Here is a 21,986-nt window from a genome sequence, read left to right on the forward strand (position 1 = left end):
TGGTCATCGTCGTGTTATGGTGGTGCGACGTTTGCGACCCTGGCGGCGTCAAGATAAACCGGTCTTAAGAAGTACTGACAACGCCATTTCGATCAGTTAAGACAAAGCTGGAAATACGTGGCCGTATATGCACTGAATGTTATTATTTCTCTCCGTCTGCTACGATTCAAGCTAACGGGGGAAAACAGTGGCAGTATAGACCTGAAAGACCCCGGCCAGTGATTTTAGTTGCCAAGCATTCTGAGCAGCCCATGCTGGCAATCGTTGAACGGGATGGAACCTCGCTGTCATTTTCTGGCTGGTCATGGGTAACAAAGTTCCGACAATTGCCCGGATACTGCAACCTGATGCTGCTTGATCGCAAGGCTAGCGGAAACCGATACGACAGATGTGTTGACCATCATCTGCTTTTGCCATGTCCATAGCACCAGACACGGTTGCACGCATGGTTGCTTAAGGCCGAGGTTACGACACGACCAATATCCGCCGTAGAGATGGCATATGCTGAGTATGGTCACCAGTTGCACGGGATGAGTTCGTGTTCTTCACTCTGGACCGTCTCTGGCGACAAGATCGCGAGCATCTCAATTCTGTGAATACTACATCTCGAGGAGGATACAGGCATGATGACTCGTACTGACGATGCCAACGGACTTGTGTTCTCCCCTGGTTGAACCTCGGATCAACGATTTTCGATATACCCTCCACCCAAGAATCTAGTTGGTTCTGACAAGACATATACCGACATACCATTTGGGTCAGTGTCGGTGCATCGGCTTTTGTCCCAGTGGCATGTTCAACTAATCTCGCCATGCCCAATGGCTCATCGTCAGACGTCGTTTTTGGTCGGATGACTGGCAGGCTTCTTCGCGTGTCTTGGCTTGCGAGCCCACAGTCCCGGGTTCTCCCCACAGTTCCCCACAATCCGAGGAGAAGGACTGGCCTCTCCGCAAAAGCCAAGTCATCCTAGGCCGAGTGCGGCATACTGAACGGGTCATGGCCGCTATACCAAGTTGTGCTTCCCGGCTTTTTGGAATTTTACGAGGCTTGGCGTTCAGATGCCATTGCGGTGTCGGTAGTTGCTCGGCTGTTGCTTGCGGCTATAGTCGTGACAGGAACAGGATGAGTTCTTCGTCGTAGGTAAGCATGCAAGAAGACCGACTATATAAGAAGCTGCGACGCGGCTCTCTCTCTGGGGAAGAAGACTCGGACCGAATCGTCATCCATCCAGCCTTTAGCGCGCAGACTCCACAGTACCAGGAAGCAGGATGGCTATCCACCGCAAGTCCCTTCGTGCCATTCTTGGCCTCATCACCCTTTCGACTCTGTTGACCATGGGACCCCTCGGCGTGAGTGCAGGCAATGGTCAAGATGCAACTCCACCTTATCGCGACGCTTCTCTGAGCGTCGACGAGCGCGTCGATGACCTGCTGCAGCGTATGACGCTCGAAGAGAAGGCCGGCCAGATGTTCCACTCGCAGCTCAATATGGGGCCGGACGGAACTCTAGACCAGGGCGTCCCCGGCACGCGGAACAACACCGACTTTATGCTCGGCACCCAGATGCTTACGCATTTCAACCTCGTCGGCGAGATCCTGGACGCCCGTCAGACGGCCGAGTTCGTCAACCGGGTGCAGCAGCACATCCTGGATACGACGCGCTTGGGTATTCCCCTGACGCTGTCGACGGACCCGCGCCACGCCTTCACCGAGAACATTGGCACAGGGTTCCGCGCCGGCCGCTTCTCACAGTGGCCCGAGACGCTGGGTCTGGCGGCTCTGCGAGACGCCAAGTTGGTCCGGCGCTTCGCCGAAGTCGCCCGGGCCGAGTACCTCGCCGTCGGCATCCGTGCCGCGCTGCACCCCCAAGTCGACTTGACTACGGAACCGCGGTGGGCGCGCATCAGCGGAACCTTCGGCGAGGATGCGGACCTTACGGCCGAGATGCTCTCGGCCTACATCCTCGGTCTGCAGGGCGAGACCTTTGGTCCCGGTTCGATCGCCACCGTCACCAAGCATTTCCCCGGTGGTGGTCCCATGGAGAACGGCGAAGACTCGCACTTCGCGTACGGCAAGAACCAGACATATCCCGGCAAAAATCTCGAGTACCACCTGATCCCCTTCAAGGCCGCCATCGCGGTGGGTGCCCGGCAGATGATGCCGTACTACTCGCGGCCCATCGGCACCGAGTACGACCCCGTCGGCTTCGGCTTCAACAAGGGCATCGTAACCGGCCTGCTGCGCGAGGAGCTCGGCTTCGACGGCGTCGTCGTCACGGACTGGGGCCTCATCACCGACGCCAACATCCTCGGACAGGACATGCCCGCGCGAGCCTGGGGGTCGAGCACCTCACAGAGCTCGAGCGCGCCGCCATGGTCATCGAGGCGGGATGCGACCAGTTCGGCGGCGAGACCCGCCCCGAGCTCATCGTGCAGCTCGTCAAGGAAGGCATCGTCGCCGAGTCCCGCCTTGACGTCTCGATCCGCCGTCTGCTGCGCGAGAAGTTCCTCCTCGGCCTCTTCGACAACCCCTTCGTCGACGCCGATGCTGCCGACCAGATTGTCGGGCGCCAGGAATATGTTGACGAGGGCGCCGCGGCCCAGCGCCGGGCCTACACGCTCTTGACCAACCACGACGACGTGCTGCCCCTCAAGGATACCGCCAACAAGAAGTTCTACATCGAGGGCTTCAACGCCACCTGCCTCGAGCGTCGGGACCTGACCGTAGTCAAGACCCCCCCAGGAGGCGGACTACGCCCTCCTCCGTCTCGAGGCACCCTTCGAGCCCCGGTCGGGCGGCTTCGAGTCGCGCTACCACGCCGGCTCACTCGAGTACTCGGCCCAAGAGCGGGAGCGCCAGGCCGCCATCTACACCGCGGTCCCGACCGTCGTCGACATGACCATGGACCGGCCTGCGGCGGTGCCTGAGGTGGCCGAGAACGCGGCTGCGCTGCTGGCCAACTTCGGCAGCGGGCCCGACGCCTTTCTGGATGTTGTTTTGGGGGTGGCTGCGCCTGAGGGCAAGCTGCCCTTCGATATGCCCCGCTCCATGGAGGCGGTCGAGGCGCAGATGGAGGATGTGCCGTTTGATACCGTGGATCCGGTGTTCAAGTTTGGGCACGGGTTGAGGTACAAGGCCGCTGCCTGAATATATAACCTGGAGGGCGTGTAGAATATGTAGACCATCACTGAATCCACTTCATTGTCGACTCCTGGGGCAAGTATGTTGGGGTTAACGAAGTCGGTAGCAAGGTGTTGGTTATTAGTAATAAAATCCACCATGAGCAATGTAGGTTATACGCTACTTGTTGTGAGAGGAAGCAATAACTCCTAGGAGCTCAGCCAATAAATCCAATAATAATGATGCCCCTATTCCTGTTACACACCCGGCCTGGAAGAATACTCAGCGTGTTGAGTCATTAGATTCGCACGATTCAAGGCCATAGGAGGAACCGATTCAGTAACGAACACCGTGCAAGGCCTGCCACAGACCCCCGACTAACATCACTCACGCGAAGCAAAATTTATCGGGGAAAAGAAAAAGTATTGGATGTCATCAGCTACCGATTTGCGGAGCCAGGCATTTCTACAAATAGGAGAACTAAAACGTGATTTCTTTGATCGATCGAGCAATGCAAATGGTGAAGCGATTCTGTTTTATACAATATTTCGCTCCTGGTATTCAGCTGCATCATATGCCGACCAACAACGCCCTCCCCTCCTCCTTTCCCCTAAAATCAAAAGGCATACCAAAAGAAATTGACCAGGACTATCGCGCACACGCACACGCACACTCTCTCGCTCGTAATAATAATATCCATATCTCTGTGCTCTTGTTATAATATTACATGTAACTGCTTCGGCTCTTTGAATAGGCCGCTTGCACCGTCGTGTCCTGACTGGGGCGCTCCACCTTCTGCGTCTGCTCAATGTCGTTGATGGCATCATTGAACACTCGGGTGACCGAGGACAGCACGTACATCCGGTTGTTCTCGCCACGCGTTCTCCAGACCTCCGCCATCATCTCGCGCGTGAGCTGCTCCAGCTGCTCGATCGTGCACCCCGACGTGCGCTTGGTGAGTTCCTCCAAGAAAATGAGGGCCGAGTCTTCATTGAGCTCGATCTGCGCAGAGGCAGCCGAGACTCCCGACTGCCGCTGCGACTGCGAATCGTTATAGGGCGCAGGATCGTTCAGTATATTGGCCATACTACTAGGGGCGTGGGATGACTTCGGCTTTTCAGGTGAAGCCTGCGACCGAGAATCCATAGAGGCGCCAGGAGCATGGATGATGCCGCGCGCAAGCCCTTGGGCCTGAGAATGAGGCCACTGCTCATCACTAGATGTTGCTTGGCTGGCAGGCATCATAGCTGTGCACTCTTGTGTATCAGGCATGTGTATAGGGCTGGACGGCGGCTCGTGATGGACCCCATTTGTTCTTTGCGTGCTCCAGTTGGAGGAGCGGTTGGATGGATCTGTCGTCTTGGTAGTTGCAGCATCGTTCACAAGAGCAGATGGTGATACGCCCGGTGGCAAGGACTGTACCGCTGACACTTGCGAAATCTGTGCTGTCGTTCCACCAGTTGTTGCTCGAGTAGACAGATTCAACGGTCTCTGCTGGATATCGGGCCACTGTGACGCCGGCCGAGTCGGAGATGTTGTTGTATCAGCCATGTCAGAAACGTCCTCCATCTGCACATCCTCGCCGGTGGCCTTGGATGGAAATGATGTTCCGTTGCTGACCACGTGTTGCGAGGAAGAGCTCTTGCCATGACCGTTGGACAGGGGACTCATCACCTGGAACTGTGCGGTCGTGGTGTGTAGCCCTCCATTGCTGCCAGCACTGCCAGTGATGCTTGAGTTGACCATATCGATGGCCGATTTCATGGCATTCTTCTTGCGCTGTCTCTCTTCCTTGGCAGCGCGGCGCTGTCGCTCCGCCTCGTACAGTCTGTCCCATTCGATGCTGATCAGCTTCGAGGCAACATCATTCACGTCAACCTCAACATTAGTGACCAGTTCGGACGCCTTGAGGATTCGCTCCCGATCGCCGCTGGTTTTTGCATCTTTCTCCAAGGTGATGACGTCCTCAAGGAACTTCTGGGGTTTGTAGTAGTATCCATTGGCAAGCCTCTCCTCGATCGTTTGGATGTCCATATTGTAGTAGAATTTGCCGGTGGCGGCCTCTCTTATACCGTCGCGACCCTCTTTATCCTTGGCGGCCACAAAGGGGCGAGGAACGGCGAGCTCTACGTCTGGCTGCACGTAATTGGGGTCCATCTCCTCAAACAGATAGCTGTATAGCTGAGGGTTGATGACAGGAGCTCGGAACTTCCGATACTTTCGGTTGATCTGGTCCATGATCGGCTGCAAATGAACCTTCATAAGGTTCAGAACGCGCCGATACTGCAGCCACTCGGCCTTTTCTTCCTCCTTGCTCAGGACTTTGGGCGGGGGAGGAGGAGCCAAGGGAAGTTTCTCGAGTATTCTCTTCTTCCTGTTCATGGGGTCTGGGAAGTCCTTGGGGAATCTTCGAAGATGCGAAAGCATCAATGAGAAGTATTCATGTCGTTTAGTCTGTTTAGCTGTTAGCGAAATTCGAGACAGTCTTTCATTGGATGCTTACCGAGCTAGGTCTTGCTATTTCTAGGCAATTGCTCTTAGAAAATCCAAAGAGGTCTCTCTTCAGATCCGAATCAAGCGACTTGAGGTCACAGTCGGCTGTCCCCAAGACCAATATGGGTTCCGTGGGTTGAATAGACCGAAGCATGGCCAAGAATACGGTAATCGGAGGGCCTTCCATAGCGTGATACCAAGTGTCGACGTTGGGAATGTAAATGACGCTTGGTTTGTGGCGTCTCACTTCGGTGAAGAGTGAAACAATTACTTGTTCAGCAGGCTATATATAGGATGTTAGTAAGCCACAAGCACTGGGTTATCGGGGAAAAGCAACATTACTTACACGTTGATCTCCCAGAATTGTACCGAGATCGAAGTTCTGGACATGGACGCCTTCAAGATCATGCAAGAGAGCAGCACCAAGATACGGTTGGCCCATACCAGGACTGCCGCTGACGAGCAATCGCGGACGGAAGACTTTGGATCGTTCAAACTCATCATTCAGAGCTTCTCTGCCAAACCCATAATCTTCGTCCTCGTAAGCCTCAAACATGGCTTCTTCAAGTGCTGTGACCTTCTTCTGGCGTGGTAAAACATCGTCCAATACGCATTTAATCGTGTCCAGTTGATTCTGAAGTAAGGGCTTGATAGCCTCGGGCAGAGGCTTAGCTCCCGATGTTGCAGATCTTTCGGAGGACGGAATGATCTTCTTTTTGGAAAGTCTGAAGTCCGTCATATTGACTTTGACTTGCTTGGCATCAACTAGCAGTTTCTCATTTGAGTAATAGATCTGGGGGTATGTCCGCTGGATGGCATTGAGTGCTGCCTCTGTGCAAAGAGCTCGAAGATCTGCACCTCCGTAGCCCTTGGCATCACGAGCCAAGGCATGCTTGAAGTCATCAGGCAAGCCCCAGTCCTGGGTGTGGATATCAATGATTGACCGGCGTCCATCCACATCTGGAAGCGGGAAGTAGAACTCTCGGTCAAATCGGCCTGGACGTCGCAGGGCTGGATCAATATTATCAGGTCGGTTCGTGGCGCCGATGACAATAACCTGGCCTCGGCCATCCATACCATCCATCAAGGCAAGCAGGGTTGATACGATCGACGCATGGATCTGTTCTTGCTTACTAGACCGAACAGGCGCAAGTCCGTCAATCTCGTCGAAGAAGATGATACTTGGCTGCGTTCTTCGAGCTTCCTCAAAAAGCAATCGCAACTGCTTTTCGGCTTCACCAACCCACTTGCTCAAAGCATCGGCACCCTTTCTCATATAAAAGGTGATCTTCCTGCCTCCAAACCCAACCGAGTTCGCCAATGCTCTAGCCACGAGTGTTTTACCAGTACCGGGGGGGCCATGGAATAGGACACCTCTGGGTGGGGTAACGTGAAGATGTAGGTAAAGGTCAGGGTACAGCAGCGGCAGCTGTACCATCTCCTTGAGTTGCTCGATATGTCCTTGGAGGCCGCCGACTTTGCTGAAATCAACCGTCATGTCGACACCGAGCGGGTCGGCGTCAGCATATGCCTTCTGGTCTTTAACCTTGCCGACGTTAGGTGCTGCTGCACCCGCTCCGCCTAGGCCGTCAAGACCAGGATTCTTGCTTCCTCCTGCAAGTGCAAGGGGCGCGGGGGCACCAGACGTTGGCGTCATGCCAACATTGCCAGCAAGCCCTGCCCGAGTCCCCATCTCATCATCACTGCTATCCGAATCAACCCCACCAGCGGCACCAGTACCCCAGGGGCCTCCAAACAAGGCGCCAGGGCCCGAAGCCTCGACACCTCCAAAGGGACCTGCCATGGTATGCAGGCTATGTACCCATCCTCCGCCAGCCCCCGCGCGACGCTTACGGCCGCCTGTGGTGGGAGCTGCGGGCTCTTCCTCTTCCTCTGGCTCAATGATGGCCTGGTCGAGTGGCTTAATTGCGTAGTTGACACGCCGTCCGCGAGATTTCCGGCGACTTCTCGCGGCCTCGTAAGTAATTGCGGGGGAGCGTCGTCGACCGCCGTCGCGAAGCTCCATTAATTCGTCGGCAAGTTCTTCCTGGTCAATCTCGTCTTCGCCTTCGCCAGAGTCCTCAGGCTGCCTGGACCTTTTGCGCCCCGTCCTCTGGCTTTGGCACCACGCCTACCCCTTGCATTTGAGCTGGATGATTCGTCTTCTTTCTCGTCATTATTCTGCTCCTTATCAGAATTGGATAGATTCTCGTCAGCAGACTCGTTTCCATCCGGCTCAAAATCACTACTAGGTTCTTGTGCCGATTTTCTGGAGCCTCGAGTCAGTCGGTTTCCTCTGCGTCCGCGTGTCCTGCGGGTGATGGGCTGGTCATCTTCATCCTCATCAGCAGCAGTAGGTTCAACTGTTTCCATAGGCTGGTCTTCGTAGGCCTGGGGAGCTTCGTCTTCATTAACACCTTCGGCATCCTCATCGTCTTCCTTGATGGGGGCTTCGAGTTCGTCGTGCTCAGCATCCTCCTCCTCCGCCGCCTCATTCGAGCCATTCTGATGAGAACCGCTTTCTTGGGTGGCTTCTTCGATCGGTGGGATGGCTGGCTGGGCAACGCTCTTGGTACCTCTGGTGGCTCTGCCGCTCCGAGTTGCAGGTCCCTCACTTGGTTCCCTGGAGCCACGGGCTGGCAACGCATGCTTCCCCGAGTTGGAGAGCTCTATAAGCTCGCCTTCGGCCTCGGCGGTACGAGCGCGAGTTGTTCGGCGAGTAGGCGGACCAGTCAATTTGATCTGCGTGGGCTTCCGGTCCGATGGAGGGACTTTGAGAATGACAATTTTGGATTGTCGCGGCGTTCTCTTCTTTGGCGTCTCGCCGATCAGTTCGTCCTTACCGTCTGAGTCGGCGGCGACACTGTCGTCCTCTGAGCTTTCCTTGTAGTTCGGCTTTCCTATGGCAGCTTTTCGTTTGCGGCGACCGGTACTCTCATTCATAAGCTCGTCGTCATCCTCCTCATCTTCGTTGGTTTCGCCGAAGGACACGTCCAAGTCGCTTTCAGACACCTCATCGTCGTCTTCGACGTCGGACCCATGGTATCGATTCTTCCTGGTACGGCCGGCCCTCCTCGAGGATTTTCCACCACGCGGCTTCTTACGGGATCGTGGAGGTGCTGGGTCTTGTCCCGGTTCGAAATTCTCATCCTCCGAGTCGGACTTATTGACGTCGAAGAAAAGGTTGTTGTCGCGCTTCCTTTTGCTAACCATGATGGGCAATCGAGAAGGACAAGGCTTATCGACGGGTCTACAGTGACTGCGACACGTTAGCAAATGAGGATGACCAACGCTGCAGTGCCCAGGCTATTGGGATTGCAGAGGGAAACGACCAGGATAAGTGGAAACGAGCAGTGAGTAGAAGGCTAACCCAGATCTTGACAGGCAAAAAGCAACGATGGAGGGCGGCTGTCGTGATCAATGGGATTCCTCATAACAGATACGAAGGAAGGATCAAATATTGTTATCACGACCCAACCTGCGCACCCAAACTTTCACTGCAAAAGTGCGTGTAGGGTTGTGACAGTGATGCATTCGGAGAAAGGCTATAGTGCGGATCATAGTGACCTAGCCACCAACCCACCTCAGCTTCCCAGCTTGAGATGAAAGCCAACTTTGGCTAAGCAGCTTGGGTGTGCACCAAAAGGGCCGAGTCTATCTATTGTCTGGTTTGCATATATTCTACATACCTCGATGTCCGGGTATACAAGTCCACGTGCCGACTCGCGGTGGCAGCAGACAGAAAAAAGAAGTCGAAGATCTCGAGGGTGTTGCTGCGCACTAGTCCAAGCAGGATGTGTTTTACAGAACAGGTCACTCCATGTGCCGCGAAGGAGTATTTTTGGCTGTCTCGAGTTGGTCCGGTATAGAAATAATATTGGCTAGTCGATAATGCGCGTGGGATGCAAGGAATGTTGGGGGTTTGCGAGCTGAATGGCAGCTGTGAAGCAATCTCGAAGGAGGCAGCCGCGGGTACGAGTTACGGATTATGTTTGGTGAAGCCGAGATCCATAACCAGGATGATCAGGATGGATGGCCGGGTCGTCAGTATTGGTGGGTGGTGAGCAACAATAGGCCGATCCAATCTGCGTACGGTGAGTGAGTGGATGACTGATCCGTGATTGGGAAGGAGAGGGAGACGAGCAAAAGAGGCAGAGGAAGAAAGACCAAGGCAGAGGCAGAGGCAGAACGAGCGAGCGAGCGAGCGAGAGAGAGCTCAGACGCGACAGGCCCGGCCCATGCAGGGGGTGTGGGCCCATAATTTTCTCACCATGACTCTTCCAGCCAATCAGATGACTTAAAAACCCTGGCGACCAGTCAAATTCGCTTTACCTCCGACCGTCCGTTCCAGCTTTTGGCCCGCACCCGCCCATTCAACACCAAATTTTATCAACCGACTGCGACGCGCAACGAGCTTCTTTTGCGCATCACATCGCGAGCTTGCAGCGTGGATATTTCCCGCTGCACCCTCGGCATGGTGAAAACTGCCGTTTTTTATTAGAAATACTGAGTCGCAGGCATGGATAGAGAAGAATTGACTATTTTTCATGCACACCACCCCCGATACCCAACGGCCAGGGCACGTACAGTGTCTTCGAAGCTCATCATCTTCGAGATATATCCCACGATAGCTTACCCCGGATTTTCATCGTCATCGTCGACGCTATGCCATGCGGCTCAAAAGTTAAGGTCAGCCCTACGACCCTGGTGGTCGGGGCCTGCCAAGACTCCCAGGAGAAAAGACGGACTAGGGGAAGGCCCAAGGAGGAGACAGTCGGAGCCACGCCGTTACAGCCGATCCCGGTGGGACTGGAAGCACTGGCAGCTGCCACCACATGCGAACCAAACTTGGGTCTGCAACCCATCGGAGCCCACCATCTGTTGCTGCTGCTGTTGCTGTTGCCTAAGGCCAAGAAGGGTCATCCGTACGGGCGGCGTGACTGCAGCTGCAGGACGAAAACCTTGGTGCTGCATAATAGCCCCCTCCATCCTCTCCATTTTCTCTCCATTTGCTACTGTACTGAGCCATCCGTCCCCGCACGGATACCCGTACTGATAGGCCCGATATAAAGGGTCGACGACTCGAGTGGAGGTTTGTTTGCCTCTTTTGCTGCCTCGTTTCGTTTCACCCTCCAGGTTTAACACTCCAGTAGGTTAGGTCCGATGATTGACCCCACCAGCGACTGTCTGTCTGTCCGCTCTATTGAACTGTCTGTTTGCTGTTTGCTTTGCTGGGTTGTGTGTTGCCATGATGCCCTCTCGGAAGTAGCCACCAAAGATCTTGGTTCGCGAACCAGTCTGATATGGGCGTCCGCGTCTTGCGAGGCATGGCCTGATCCGCTGACCGATGATCGACAGAAGCAAAGCATTATGACTAACACTGTGCATCACAACAGCAGCAGCATTGAAGCCCGAGTCCGTCCGTCCGCCCGCCCGTAATGTCATTCTTGTTTGATGCCCAGTACCCTCACACAATGTTTCGAGATTAGATTGTTTCTTCACCGCCGAACCTCCCATCCCGAGAGTCTGGGTTGCGCCATCTCGCTTCAGTGGAGGAGGGTTTGAATTGAGACAGTGATCTAATGTCCCCTCAGCCATTGGCTTCCAGATTTACACGTTGGAAGAACGAGGCGGCTCGCGACAGGTCTAGACCATCCTCCCACAGCATTGACGCAAGTGGTCCTATCCTATGTACCGGTTTCCCAGCTTTCCCCATTGCCCGCCCCCCATCTGCAGGGCTCACCTCGTCGATCTTGGTTGGCGGCAGAAACGGCGGAACAGTCATCTTCTCAGCTGCCTCGTGTAGCGTCGGATTTGGGTCGCAGCGGCATGAGACCCTCCATTTTCCCCTTGCAGCCAGGCAGGCTAGTCATTGGCCATATACCGGCAGATCAACATGTAGCTCAAGCTCTTGGTGCTTAATCGTGGATGATACGGGCTAAACGGCGCTCCAGATGAAATCGGCCAAGTGGCCCCTCACTTTGTCCGTCTGGTCGTAGTAACTCTGGTGCCCGCCGTGTGTATAAGTATCCTTACTCAGGCCGCCACAATATCCCTCTCTTTCTCCCACAATGCCCTCTTGCTCTTGCACCCGTGATACCCTGCATCACTCCGATTGAGACCACAGCACCAGGCGTGCCAATTCATTGACCCTGGCGGGCGTTCATTCCTATCATCACCGACATAGCAAGCTTGAAGCTTTGAAACATTACTATTCAAACTCTATTGGCCGAGTCAAGTCGAGCTCACCCAACCCACACGATCCCGACAACAAACCACCACCACCACCTTTCCATCCACCCTACACTAATACAGTCTAAAATGAGTTCCGGTCGAGCTTCAAAGCCGGCTCCACTGAACCTCGCCAGCCGAACTAGTGGTTCTAGTTCCAGGCAAAACAGCTTCGGATCCAGCTCCACAGACCACGATCGTGTAAGCTTTAGTCTTTCTGAGCCGCCTGTCCTTCGCCGGTCCCTATTCCCACTAACAGAATACCTCTTGTGTTTCTTAGGACGTCCCGAGATCGTTCTCAGATAGCTGGGCCAACTACCACCAAGCCAAGGAAGCAGCGCCATCCTCTTCATCCCAAATGAGGAGCAAGTCGTTCAAGTCGCCCAAAGCGACTTCGCCCACAAATGTCTACACCCACTGCGGACGCCATTCGGACCAATGGCTCTTCGGCGACTTGAACCTCTTCCGTCGCAACAAGAAGGAGTAACGGGCCGGATAATACGTCTGCTGGAGCTTCGTTTTCTCTTTTGGTCATTTGGCACCACTCAACTTATTTACACCTATTGTATTGATTTATGATTCTGGCTGGAACAGTGTACAACAGGTCCAAGTTCAGACTGCCCTGGTACGGCCCCGGGCTTGGTCAGGCTGTAATAGCGGAGGATCAACCATCAAAAGTACCGTGTTGGGTCTCTTTGAGAAAACACCCTAATCATACCTATGTAATCAGTTATTGCATACTCAGGAAAGGCGCGTTAATTACTTTATAATTAGGTAACAGAGAATGATAGGGGTCCTCATAAATATAGTTTCGAGTAGCTCTGTGTACAGCCTGGCAAGTTCGTATGCTTCCGTGAAACTGGACAACCTAGAGTATATCACCGCACATGCCACGCTCTCTATTACCTCAATTTAGACCACGAAGGATATCAAATAACTTATTCGCAGCTAACATTGTGTTCGCTCTGGCTCAAATAGAGTTAATTCGGGTGTAGTCCCGACTCTTATTTTCTCTCTGAAGAAAGATGTTAGGTATGCATGGGTAACGTCGGCTGCTAGGCTTTTCTGTCTGGGCCATCGCCCAGGCTAAAGCATACACTCCCTTTTACGAAACTAGTAAGATATGAGCTACCTGCCTTTACTTACTGGAAAAAGGGGCTTATGGTCTACTCGGCACCCCAATTCCTGGGTAGGTACTCAACAAAACGATGCCCTTGAAAGAACACGGCACAGTCTTATCTCAACAATGGGTTCCCGGCTGAAAAACGTCCAAAGGTGGTAGTATCAATCACCTCCATCGCCTGCTGGGTATGCGGACCGACGACGTGATATCCACAGACGCCGTCTTCGTCTCTCTGGACCTCGAATTTGACGAATGGCGGAAGAAGCTCTGGGCCTTGAACAGGGAGCCCAAGGTCGGCCAGATCGGGTTCGCCACGTTAGATACGAGGGAAACCCGAAGATCGTAGCCCTATGTTTATATACGCACTCTGATCTCTGTTCGCTTTTATGAAGTTATAGGAAGCAACCGCAGAGACAGCCAATGCGACCTGACACCAGTCAGTATCCGTCAAAGGGACGTGGTGGCCACCATCACCAAGAATCTCCGCATACGTGACGAGTCAGCTGCCGCTAGGTCCCGCCACGCCTTGCGCAATATCGTCCTAGTTGGACATTCCCCTGGATACGACCTGAGCTTCATCCGGAAGCTCGGTATAGATATCACGAGCATCGCGCCGGTCCTGACAGTTCTCGATACGCACAGTATGTCGCGGTGCCTGTTCTATCCTTACGACCGTCTGCTTCCCTTCGCTCACGGGGACGACTTCTCGCTGGCTGGACTCCTGGCCAGATTTGAATACCGGCCCGCCCGGGACCGTTTCCACAACGCGGCCAATGACGCGGAGTACACGTTACATGCGCTGCGGCTCATGGCGATCAAAAGCGGCGAGGAGCGTCGCCAGGAGATGAGTCCCGTCGAGCTCGGTAGATTGTGGAAACTCGAGAAGATTGTTCCGTGGTGGAAGAATGGTGAGGAGTACCCCGTCAGACTTTCGGAAGGTCTGAAGGAAGCCGTAACCAGAGTTCTAACTTGTCAAGCCGATGGTGATGGTTCTTTATCTGACTACGAACTACCGCCATTATTTTGAATGGTTGTCTGAGAGCTCACGCCGCGTGGACCATACATAGGGCCTAAGTCACATCGTATTCCGGCAAATTCTGCATTCTCCATGTCGCTGGCGGTACTTGTCAATCAAAGGGGTTTTGGTACGGCCCTCGCCCACATCAAATGGTGTAGAACGGCATCACCAAGTCAGGCTCGCGCCTTGGTAATGTACCATTGGTCTTCCCCAAGTAATAGTGTATCGGCTTGGACACCCAGCTACCGTCCCTGATGCATATCTTTACAATGCTGAGAGCATACAACTTGATAGTTTGGAATTCACATGCAATTATCGACTTAAGGGGCTATGGAAGTCTGTTGCGTACCGCATGAAGGGAAGTCACGCCGAATTCCATGTCAGTGTTAGTGAGATGGACCCGGAACCTCGAAACGGTCTTCCTACATGGGCATTCAGGCCCCCTAAGATCTCTAGATAGGCATGATGTAATCAACCTTCTACATTTTCTATTTTGTATTCGAAAACTGAATTATGTTCTGTATTTGGTCTTATAAACCTGAACTGATCTGAACTGATTTCTTCTAGTTCGGGCGTAGTCCTCAAATTATCAAAATAGGAAGTCTCTAAGGCGTGTCCATTTGATCTTGGGACGCTCGAACCGATCACGCCTGACGCCTAAGGTATGCTTCAATGTTATTCAATCCAGGTGGGCGAACAAAGACCAAGCACCCATACCTACCATAGACTCGCTTCCGCGAAGCAGGAGCGTCCGTGTGTACGAGTAGAGCCGGGCCAGGACCTGCCCAGTAAGCACCGGGAACAACGGCTGGAAGACACCGGGGATCCGTCCGGGCTAGGCGCGCCCGGCAACTGATAGTTGGAACCAGCCGCAAAAGGCCGATGGTACAGCCGGGTCGGGCCGGGCAGTCGCGGGTCCCTCCGGCGCAGGCGCTTGTGGATAGCCGGATCGGGGAATGCTGCCCTCTATGTCGAAACGACAGGGCTACGCGCTCCAAGCTGATGGGGCTGCCGTCGACCACGATGGCCGGAAACGGGGATGGGATATCTCTGTGACCATACGTGCCTACGGCAGCTGCAACACCTTGATGAGTTGCTCTCGATACATTGACACGACACCCTCAAACTGGCTTTTCTTTGTTACGCCTTCTTCGAGTCATGGCCCTCGTCATATGCCTCATGGTGAAGTAGCCATTGTAGAGGTTGCTCAATATCGAGAACCGTGTATTGAAACCCTCCAAAGCTCTGAACGACCAATTACACGGTTTGTTCATACTACATAAGTACGTTTGGAAAGTCCGCTAACATTCCCAATTTAGGAAAACATATCGAAGCACGCACGCATGCAGGGAGCGCAGATCATATAAGCCAGGATCAGGTCGCGACATCCATTCCTATATCGACAGCCGGACATTTGTTGAGATCCATGCATGATGGCGCTATCTTGCCCGAGTGTGTTGAGGGATGTTGGTGGTTGGATGATATATCACATTTATTATTATTAATGTGGCCCATCTCGTATCAGTCTGTTTACGCCAAGTTCCCCAGCCAGCGATTATTATTTTTTTTTGGTCATAAATCACAGCCGATCACAAAAAGAAAGTAAGAGCAAGCCACAATGGCTTGCGACATCATGCATACAAGCATCCAATACCCTGTCTATATCAAACACCAGCGCGGCGGAAACTGTAGGGACGGTAGAACCCATCCAGTGAAATATCGCCATTACATTATTCCACGAAGGGCTTTCGTCGCTGGCTTCGAGCTGTTGCTTCGGATAAGAATGTGGCATTGAGCCTGAGTATGGGACACTGTGCAGCACATCAACCACCCATCAGACCACTATCCCCTCCCTCTCCACCTCCTCTGACTGCCGAGGCGGGAGGCAGGAACACCTCGCGAAGCGACGGGTAGCTCTCGACCGCCGTGGCCGCGTACCGTTTCTCGAAGCGCGCGACCCACATGCGGATCCAAGCCTGAGTGCGCTCGTCAACGACCTCATACGCGATGCGAATCGAGTAGCCGCAGCGGTAGGGACCCATCATGCCCTCGCCAACGGTCTCGATCGATCTGAGGATGCGATCGGCCAGGGGCTCGAAGGCTGCAGCGCCCACGCCATACCCACCACCCTTTCCACTATCATCATCTTCGTCATCGGCCGGCGAAAATTGGTGGCACTCCATCAGTGTCGCATGCACAATGCACAGGGAAGCCCAGTAGCCCATATGCAGCGCGCCCTTCCAGGGGCTCTCGTAGTGCAGTACCGTCGTATAGATCGAGGCCGGGTCCTGCGTAGGGACTTCGGCGGGCGTGGGGTTGAAGGGCAAGATACGCTGGTACCATGCCTCAAACGCATCGCGAATATACCTCATCGAGTGCCGGATGCAAGCGACTTCGGCCTCGCCCAGGGTGGCTGCCTTCTTGGCGGCCGCGGCGGCATCCTGGTTCGCGGCTCGTAGCATATACAGGTTCTTGACAGCGGAGGGGACCCTGGCCAGGAGTTGCATGTAGTCATCCACCAGGTCGACTTGATCCTTGTAGATCGCGCTGCCTACGGTCGTTGTATCCGACGGATTGTGGCCATGGTGTCTCATTACAGACTGCCATTGGGGATGGGCAAGGAAGCAGTCTTGCCCACTAAAGAGGTCGTTCATGATCTAGTAGCTTCTATCAACACCCTGCTCTGCGGTTTTGTCTATAGATAACGTTGAAAGCGTTTACGACCTACCATTATGGGCCTGAACGACAGAAGAACGGCCCGCTCCCACTCAGTGTTGAAGGAGGCCGGGCCACGAAGCTGTATCAGCCGCCCGACACCCAGTGCATGCTTCATCCACGTACTCCAGCTACTCGTCGTGGCCGTACCCGCAAATAACTATAGGTCGCATTAGAAACATGTTTGATTTGATTGGGCCAGCATACGATTGCAACCCCTTACTTCGAAATGGCAGAGTATCATGGCCGAATTCAAAGTTTCCGGTGTCTTCCATTCGGTTGGATGGTTCAGTGCCTGTTGCAGCATCCCCAGCGACTGGCCGTACAGGGTGCGAGACTGTGCCAGCAGGCCCTCGTCATGGTGATTCCTTCCCAGCAACTGCAATGCAAACGCGCAGCTGGCTCGATCGAGCGACGGCTTCTGCCCGAGATGGGCGGTGGTCTGCTGGAACCAGGTCCCCAGCACCACCATCTCGCTCTCGGGCTGCGACTCCTCGAGGCTCTTCATCAACGTGCCTATGAACTGGGCTCTATTATCTCGAGGAGTCGTCACCGACACGGCGTTCACATGCGCTAATGCCGACTGGAGCTTCTCGTGCGACGTCAAATAGCGCTGCTGCGGCCGCGCCTGACCGCCTATCTGCTCGCTGCCAACTTCCTGCCCCTCTTCCAAAAAGTTCGCCGGCATCGTCTTCTCTGACGGGAGCATGTCTTGGCGGCGGGATGCCCCCTCGACCTAGTTGGTGACACGGCATCGGGAACTTGCCTGGACGACGGTCGCCTTGTGCCATACGACCTGGAAGGGGAAAACGAAGTAGTAGAGGGAGAAGAGGAAGACGAAGTAGACGTAGATGGTGTCGTGTCAGTGGTAGTAGTGGTAGAGGTGCGGGAGGAAACAGCAAAGGCAACAGTGCCACGTCTGGCACGCGACTTGACAACGTGCTTGCCGGCCACAAACTTGACGCCGCGGGCGTAGCCTGGGCAGTCCGCCCCGTACTTGACACAATTGGAGCAACTGGGGCGGATCTCGTCACATTTCACGCGTCGGCTGAGACATAGGGCACAGGCGTTACTTCGGGGCACGCCGACCATGACCACTTACTTGGCTTGCTTGCTTGCCCCCCGCGCGCCGCGTCCGTATACCGTATACGGGGTCTAGACCAGGGACGCGCAAACGTTATGGAGCCCGCGGCTTGAGGTTTAAGTGGATTTCTCGTTCTTTCTTCTAGTCCGTTTGCTTTTTTGTTTTTGTTTTGGTCTGTCCTACAAGTGTGACGGGACGGGGCTCCTGGGATCGGTCGGCAAGGGCTTGGATCCAATCTTGCTTACTGTAAGTACGTAAGTTCCTGGGGTTTCGGCACAGGCCAGATGCTGTTCCTCCTTGTTATTAGCTCGTTTGCGAGTTTGTGCTATGCGTATGTATGCATGTGCTTGTGTTTGGTTCGATTGCATCGAGCTTGGCTTGGATCAGAGATGTGTCGCATGTGCATACGCGCAGCTGTTGCAAAGCGCACCCGGCATCCGTGTAACGAGGGAAGTGTTGGGCGTACGTAAGGTAATACCGGTCCAGCTATCAAGCTGCAGCCAAGGAACTGTTGGGTAGCAAAGCAGCAGTTGCTGCGAGGCATGCGAGGCAGGGCGACGGGAGTCGGTCTACAGGATGTTGAGCAGCAAGTTTAGCGCCCCAAAACCATCGATCGGGTCGTCGTCGTTCAGCCCACCCTCCAGCTTCCTTAGTTCGTGTCAGCTTGTGGACTTGGCTATGAGGTAATAGCAATCGAAGATGGCCGTGTTCTGATCGTAACTCGATATGAGGCTTTTGTTTCCGTCGATTCGACTGCAGGAAGCTGAAAGGTAAGGATGAACGTTGTCGGGTGTCAGTCAAGCGGCTGTCTAGGCTGTCTAGCGGATGCTCCAAGCAGCAGTAGCACTGCCTGGCAGTGGTGGTGGTGGTGGTGGTACTGGAAGGTTAGAGGAGAGATCGGCAGGCCCCACCACTCGGGTACCGGAGTCTTGGGATCTTAGCCGTGCAACCTTGCCGAGTGGGGATCCCGAAGAAAGCCCCCGACTGGCGGACAGTGCGGGCTGGAGTCACTGGACGCATTCTTTTGCCCGTCTGCGTCTGGTCTTTGAGTTGAGTTGATCTAGTATATCGGTTGGCTTCGAACTCTGCAGCATCCCATGACTCGGACGAGCCTTCAGCTGAATCCTCCTGGCCGAGTACAGACCATACGTCATCTACCACCTTATTTTGCCTTTGGGGGTTGGCCCATCCGGTGAGTCCTAAATCGAGATGACGATGGGATGGCCTGCGGCTGTAAACTCTGCTCTCGACACGCCGCAAAGTTGTGCCATGGTTGCTTCAGGGATCTTGGAGTATTACCAGGACTAGCATGACCATCACCTTAGAAACGACGGCTGGACATGAAAGCCACGGCGCCATAAGAATCGTTATATAGCGGCTGGGGCAAGGGGAAACTAGCCAATGGCGAGATAGGAATAACACGCAAAGCCGTCAGATCGACCGTCCTTGACAACCATGTTACCGAAGCGGACGTATCAGGAGGGGCCACAGGAAGAGGGGGAAGAGAAGAGGATGCGGTCTGGTAGCAGGGTAAACATGGCTGGTTACCTTTCTCGCTGTTTAGCCTTTCTAGTGCCGACCTGGTCGAACTAGAGTCTTCCATCTCGCAGATCAAATGGAGCCACGCGGGCCTGATCAAGCCACCGGAATCACTTGCGTATCTAGCCATGTTGGAACTGCCGCGCGTGTTTGCGTTACTATAACTAGACAATATCTGAAACACAACTAGCTCCTTGCTCGGTCTGCTCGCGGGATGGCCTTTTGCATTTGCGGCTGTCGGGCCCAGCCCGCCGACGCTCTAGCTCTCGAGAAAAAGTGTATATGTCGTGAGTATTGGACTGGGCCAAGCCCTGCTGGGGCAAAGCACAACTTCCGGCAATACACACACAGCGAAGCGTACGTCCTAGGTCAGCAGGCGAAGGCTGCGGTTGTACATATGCGGAATGTGATAGTGCACTACACCAGCATCGGACAAATGGCAGAATGGGGTCGAGTCCTGGAATCGACAGATTGTGGTATTATCAGCGCAGCGGGCGACTTGTTCTGGCCCTGTTTTCTATGTGGTGGTGGCGTGGCTGAACATGCATTTCTCCCAGAGTGTCGGTGAATACCATCTGCAATCCACCAGTAAATCCATGGTAAGTAATAGTGACCACTCCGCATGCACAACCGCCGAAGTGGTAAGGCTGGAAGAGTGTACGTAATTGCAGTCTTCTATCTTTGCATACCAGTAGGTGAAATTGCCTTGTCCTTTGCGCCGCTGTCGAGTCACTTATGTAAACGGGAACAATTCGCTATAGCTCATCCGTCTCTTGCGCAACATCCTGAAACCTCGACGTATCGGCTGGGTTTCCCCTGGCGCCTTATATTAGCAGCCAGGTTGTGTGCTAGTGCGTTAGCTGGGCTGAACATGGTGTTGACAGTTTTGATAACGAGTTAAAGTCCGAGACTGAAAGGTTCCTCGAATGAAATCTTGCCTGGACCAATCTAATATCGCCTCGACGTTAAAAGAGGACGCTATAGATTTCTGGCTAGCTATAGTGCAGTTGTTCCAGCAAACACCTGGTCTGTATACTGAGACGACCATGCCGATAAACCATCCTGCCTTACTGCAGTCAAGGGATCAACACCGTCAATGGAGAAAGAGGCCGGTAAACCCGTTAGGATAGGCCGAGATGCGCAGGAAGGCGGTGTAACAACAGACCGCGATCAGACGGGGAACGGGCAATGACTGGCATGAAAAAGCCATTTGCCCGCCGTGTCAGAAGGCAGGTCGGCATCAACAGAAGAGGGCCTAATTATTTGACAGAAACGAGTAGTTGTTTTGGAGTGCAGATGCAATGTGACTTGGCTTGCGGTTTAATAACCACTGAGTGGCTGGATACGCGTAACCAACAAAGCACGCTTCAGCCATCAGAACTCCAAAACGGAGAGTGTCCAAGATCCGCGAACGATCCACGATTCAAGGAGGCTGATCCCTAAACTCGCGCAATGGATCGGCCGGTGGAGAGGCAAAACATCAATCGAATCGAACTCTCGTTCACGATCTTGATATTGCGGCAGCACTGTTCAGTATTTGCGCCTGTCCAGCAGCAACCAGACCGCAACATCTCCTCCAACTTAGTAATCCAATGGGCGTGAATAATACCACGACCACCCTCGCCGACCGACCATGCGCCTTTTTGCTTTTCGCTGCATATTGATGAATTTGACGAGGTCAGCCCGCAGTCTAGTATGCAGATCTGAACCCCTAATCGACTGATGCAATTTGCATGTGGAGCGTCCAAGCCGCCCCCCGGCCCCCCTGTAAAGCCCGCAGCTAAATTGAGAATAGGGGGCGTCCCTGGGCCAGCAGTGCTGGGTTGCTTCGTGGGGAAGATAGGTTGGATGATGAATTGTCAGGACCCGAGATTCGGGACAGGACGTTGGGGGGGCAGTGCATTTTCCGTCTGTTTCGTATCCAAGCGCTAACTTCTTACATGCCCTGATGGATGCTCACCACTCTCGCCGGTTGTCCAGAGAAGGGCTGGCAGCGTGTGAGCCATGGCTGGCCAGAAAGATGGCGAGGGCGCACGTTATTGGCGGTAGGTAATATGCATACACGCAACACATGAACCGATTCGTGATTCAGGCTGGCATTGTCTTTGCTTCACAGTGTTCAATCGGCTTCCCCTCGCGCACGTAGGTAGGTCTCGAAAACCCAGACAACGTTGTGCTAGTGCAGCAACCCGCCCGCGCCAAGTGTGTCAACCACCTGCTGCTACATTATGTATAGGTAGGTACTTCACCATATTATTGTACGTACGTCTCAACACGCCTGAAGCGTCCCCAAGATAGTTGTTCTCAAGCGGCAAGAAAGCTATCCGAAATCATAACATAAAATAAGAAGAATCGTTGGACACTCGTCAGATACGGAGCAATCTTAGGAAATGATAAATGTGGTGAATCCTCTCAGGAACCATGGGCATGATCTCAACTCAATCAGCACGTTCAGCGAATTAAGCATTCCGACTACCTAGGGCGACTAGGGCCAGGGGTTGTTGGTAGATTTGGCCCATTCGCTGTCTCGTCGAATCGCCCTGGTGGTGCTTCATTGCATTTGGGCCAGTCGGTGCTGCTGCAATCCATCAAGACCTGCAGGAAGTTGCATCAGACACCTTGCATCGGAGACAACAGTGGACGGCCAGCCAGTTTTGATAGGCC

At 54.0% G+C, this 21,986-nt stretch overlaps 5 protein-coding genes across 5 annotated transcripts; 3 read left to right on the forward strand and 2 right to left on the reverse strand.

The window, feature by feature from the left end:
- Positions 1 to 1,268: 1,268 nt before the first annotated feature.
- Positions 1,269 to 3,146, forward strand: PG997_005144 (uncharacterized protein; the record flags this gene model as incomplete). Its single annotated transcript, XM_066809459.1, has 3 exons — positions 1,269 to 2,324; positions 2,345 to 2,722; positions 2,772 to 3,146. The coding sequence occupies 3 exons, from the start codon at positions 1,269 to 1,271 to the stop codon at positions 3,144 to 3,146; spliced, it is 1,809 nt and encodes a 602-aa protein (XP_066673077.1).
- Positions 3,147 to 3,842: 696 nt separating this feature from the next.
- On the reverse strand, positions 3,843 to 8,825 carry PG997_005145 (Tat-binding-like protein 7; the record flags this gene model as incomplete). The annotated part of the gene is made up of 4 exons (XM_066809460.1): positions 3,843 to 5,573; positions 5,623 to 5,895; positions 5,959 to 7,679; positions 7,748 to 8,825. The coding sequence occupies 4 exons, from the start codon at positions 8,823 to 8,825 to the stop codon at positions 3,843 to 3,845; spliced, it is 4,803 nt and encodes a 1,600-aa protein (XP_066673078.1).
- Positions 8,826 to 11,933: 3,108 nt separating this feature from the next.
- PG997_005146 (uncharacterized protein) lies at positions 11,934 to 12,330 on the forward strand (the record flags this gene model as incomplete). The annotated part of the gene is made up of 2 exons (XM_066809461.1): positions 11,934 to 12,044; positions 12,124 to 12,330. The coding sequence occupies 2 exons, from the start codon at positions 11,934 to 11,936 to the stop codon at positions 12,328 to 12,330; spliced, it is 318 nt and encodes a 105-aa protein (XP_066673079.1).
- Positions 12,331 to 13,153: 823 nt separating this feature from the next.
- Positions 13,154 to 13,993, forward strand: PG997_005147 (uncharacterized protein; the record flags this gene model as incomplete). Its single annotated transcript, XM_066809462.1, has 2 exons — positions 13,154 to 13,281; positions 13,480 to 13,993. 2 exons carry the CDS (start codon positions 13,154 to 13,156, stop codon positions 13,991 to 13,993), a joined length of 642 nt encoding a protein of 213 aa, XP_066673080.1.
- A 1,814-nt stretch (positions 13,994 to 15,807) lies between these two features.
- Positions 15,808 to 17,791, reverse strand: PG997_005148 (uncharacterized protein; the record flags this gene model as incomplete). Its single annotated transcript, XM_066809463.1, has 4 exons — positions 15,808 to 16,584; positions 16,713 to 16,859; positions 16,923 to 17,435; positions 17,609 to 17,791. 4 exons carry the CDS (start codon positions 17,789 to 17,791, stop codon positions 15,808 to 15,810), a joined length of 1,620 nt encoding a protein of 539 aa, XP_066673081.1.
- Positions 17,792 to 21,986: the final 4,195 nt, after the last annotated feature.

Source organism: Apiospora hydei, assembly GCF_038363865.1.
Source record: "Apiospora hydei strain CBS 114990 chromosome Unknown utg000004l_segment0_segment0, whole genome shotgun sequence".
Taxonomy (NCBI): domain Eukaryota; kingdom Fungi; phylum Ascomycota; class Sordariomycetes; order Amphisphaeriales; family Apiosporaceae; genus Apiospora; species Apiospora hydei.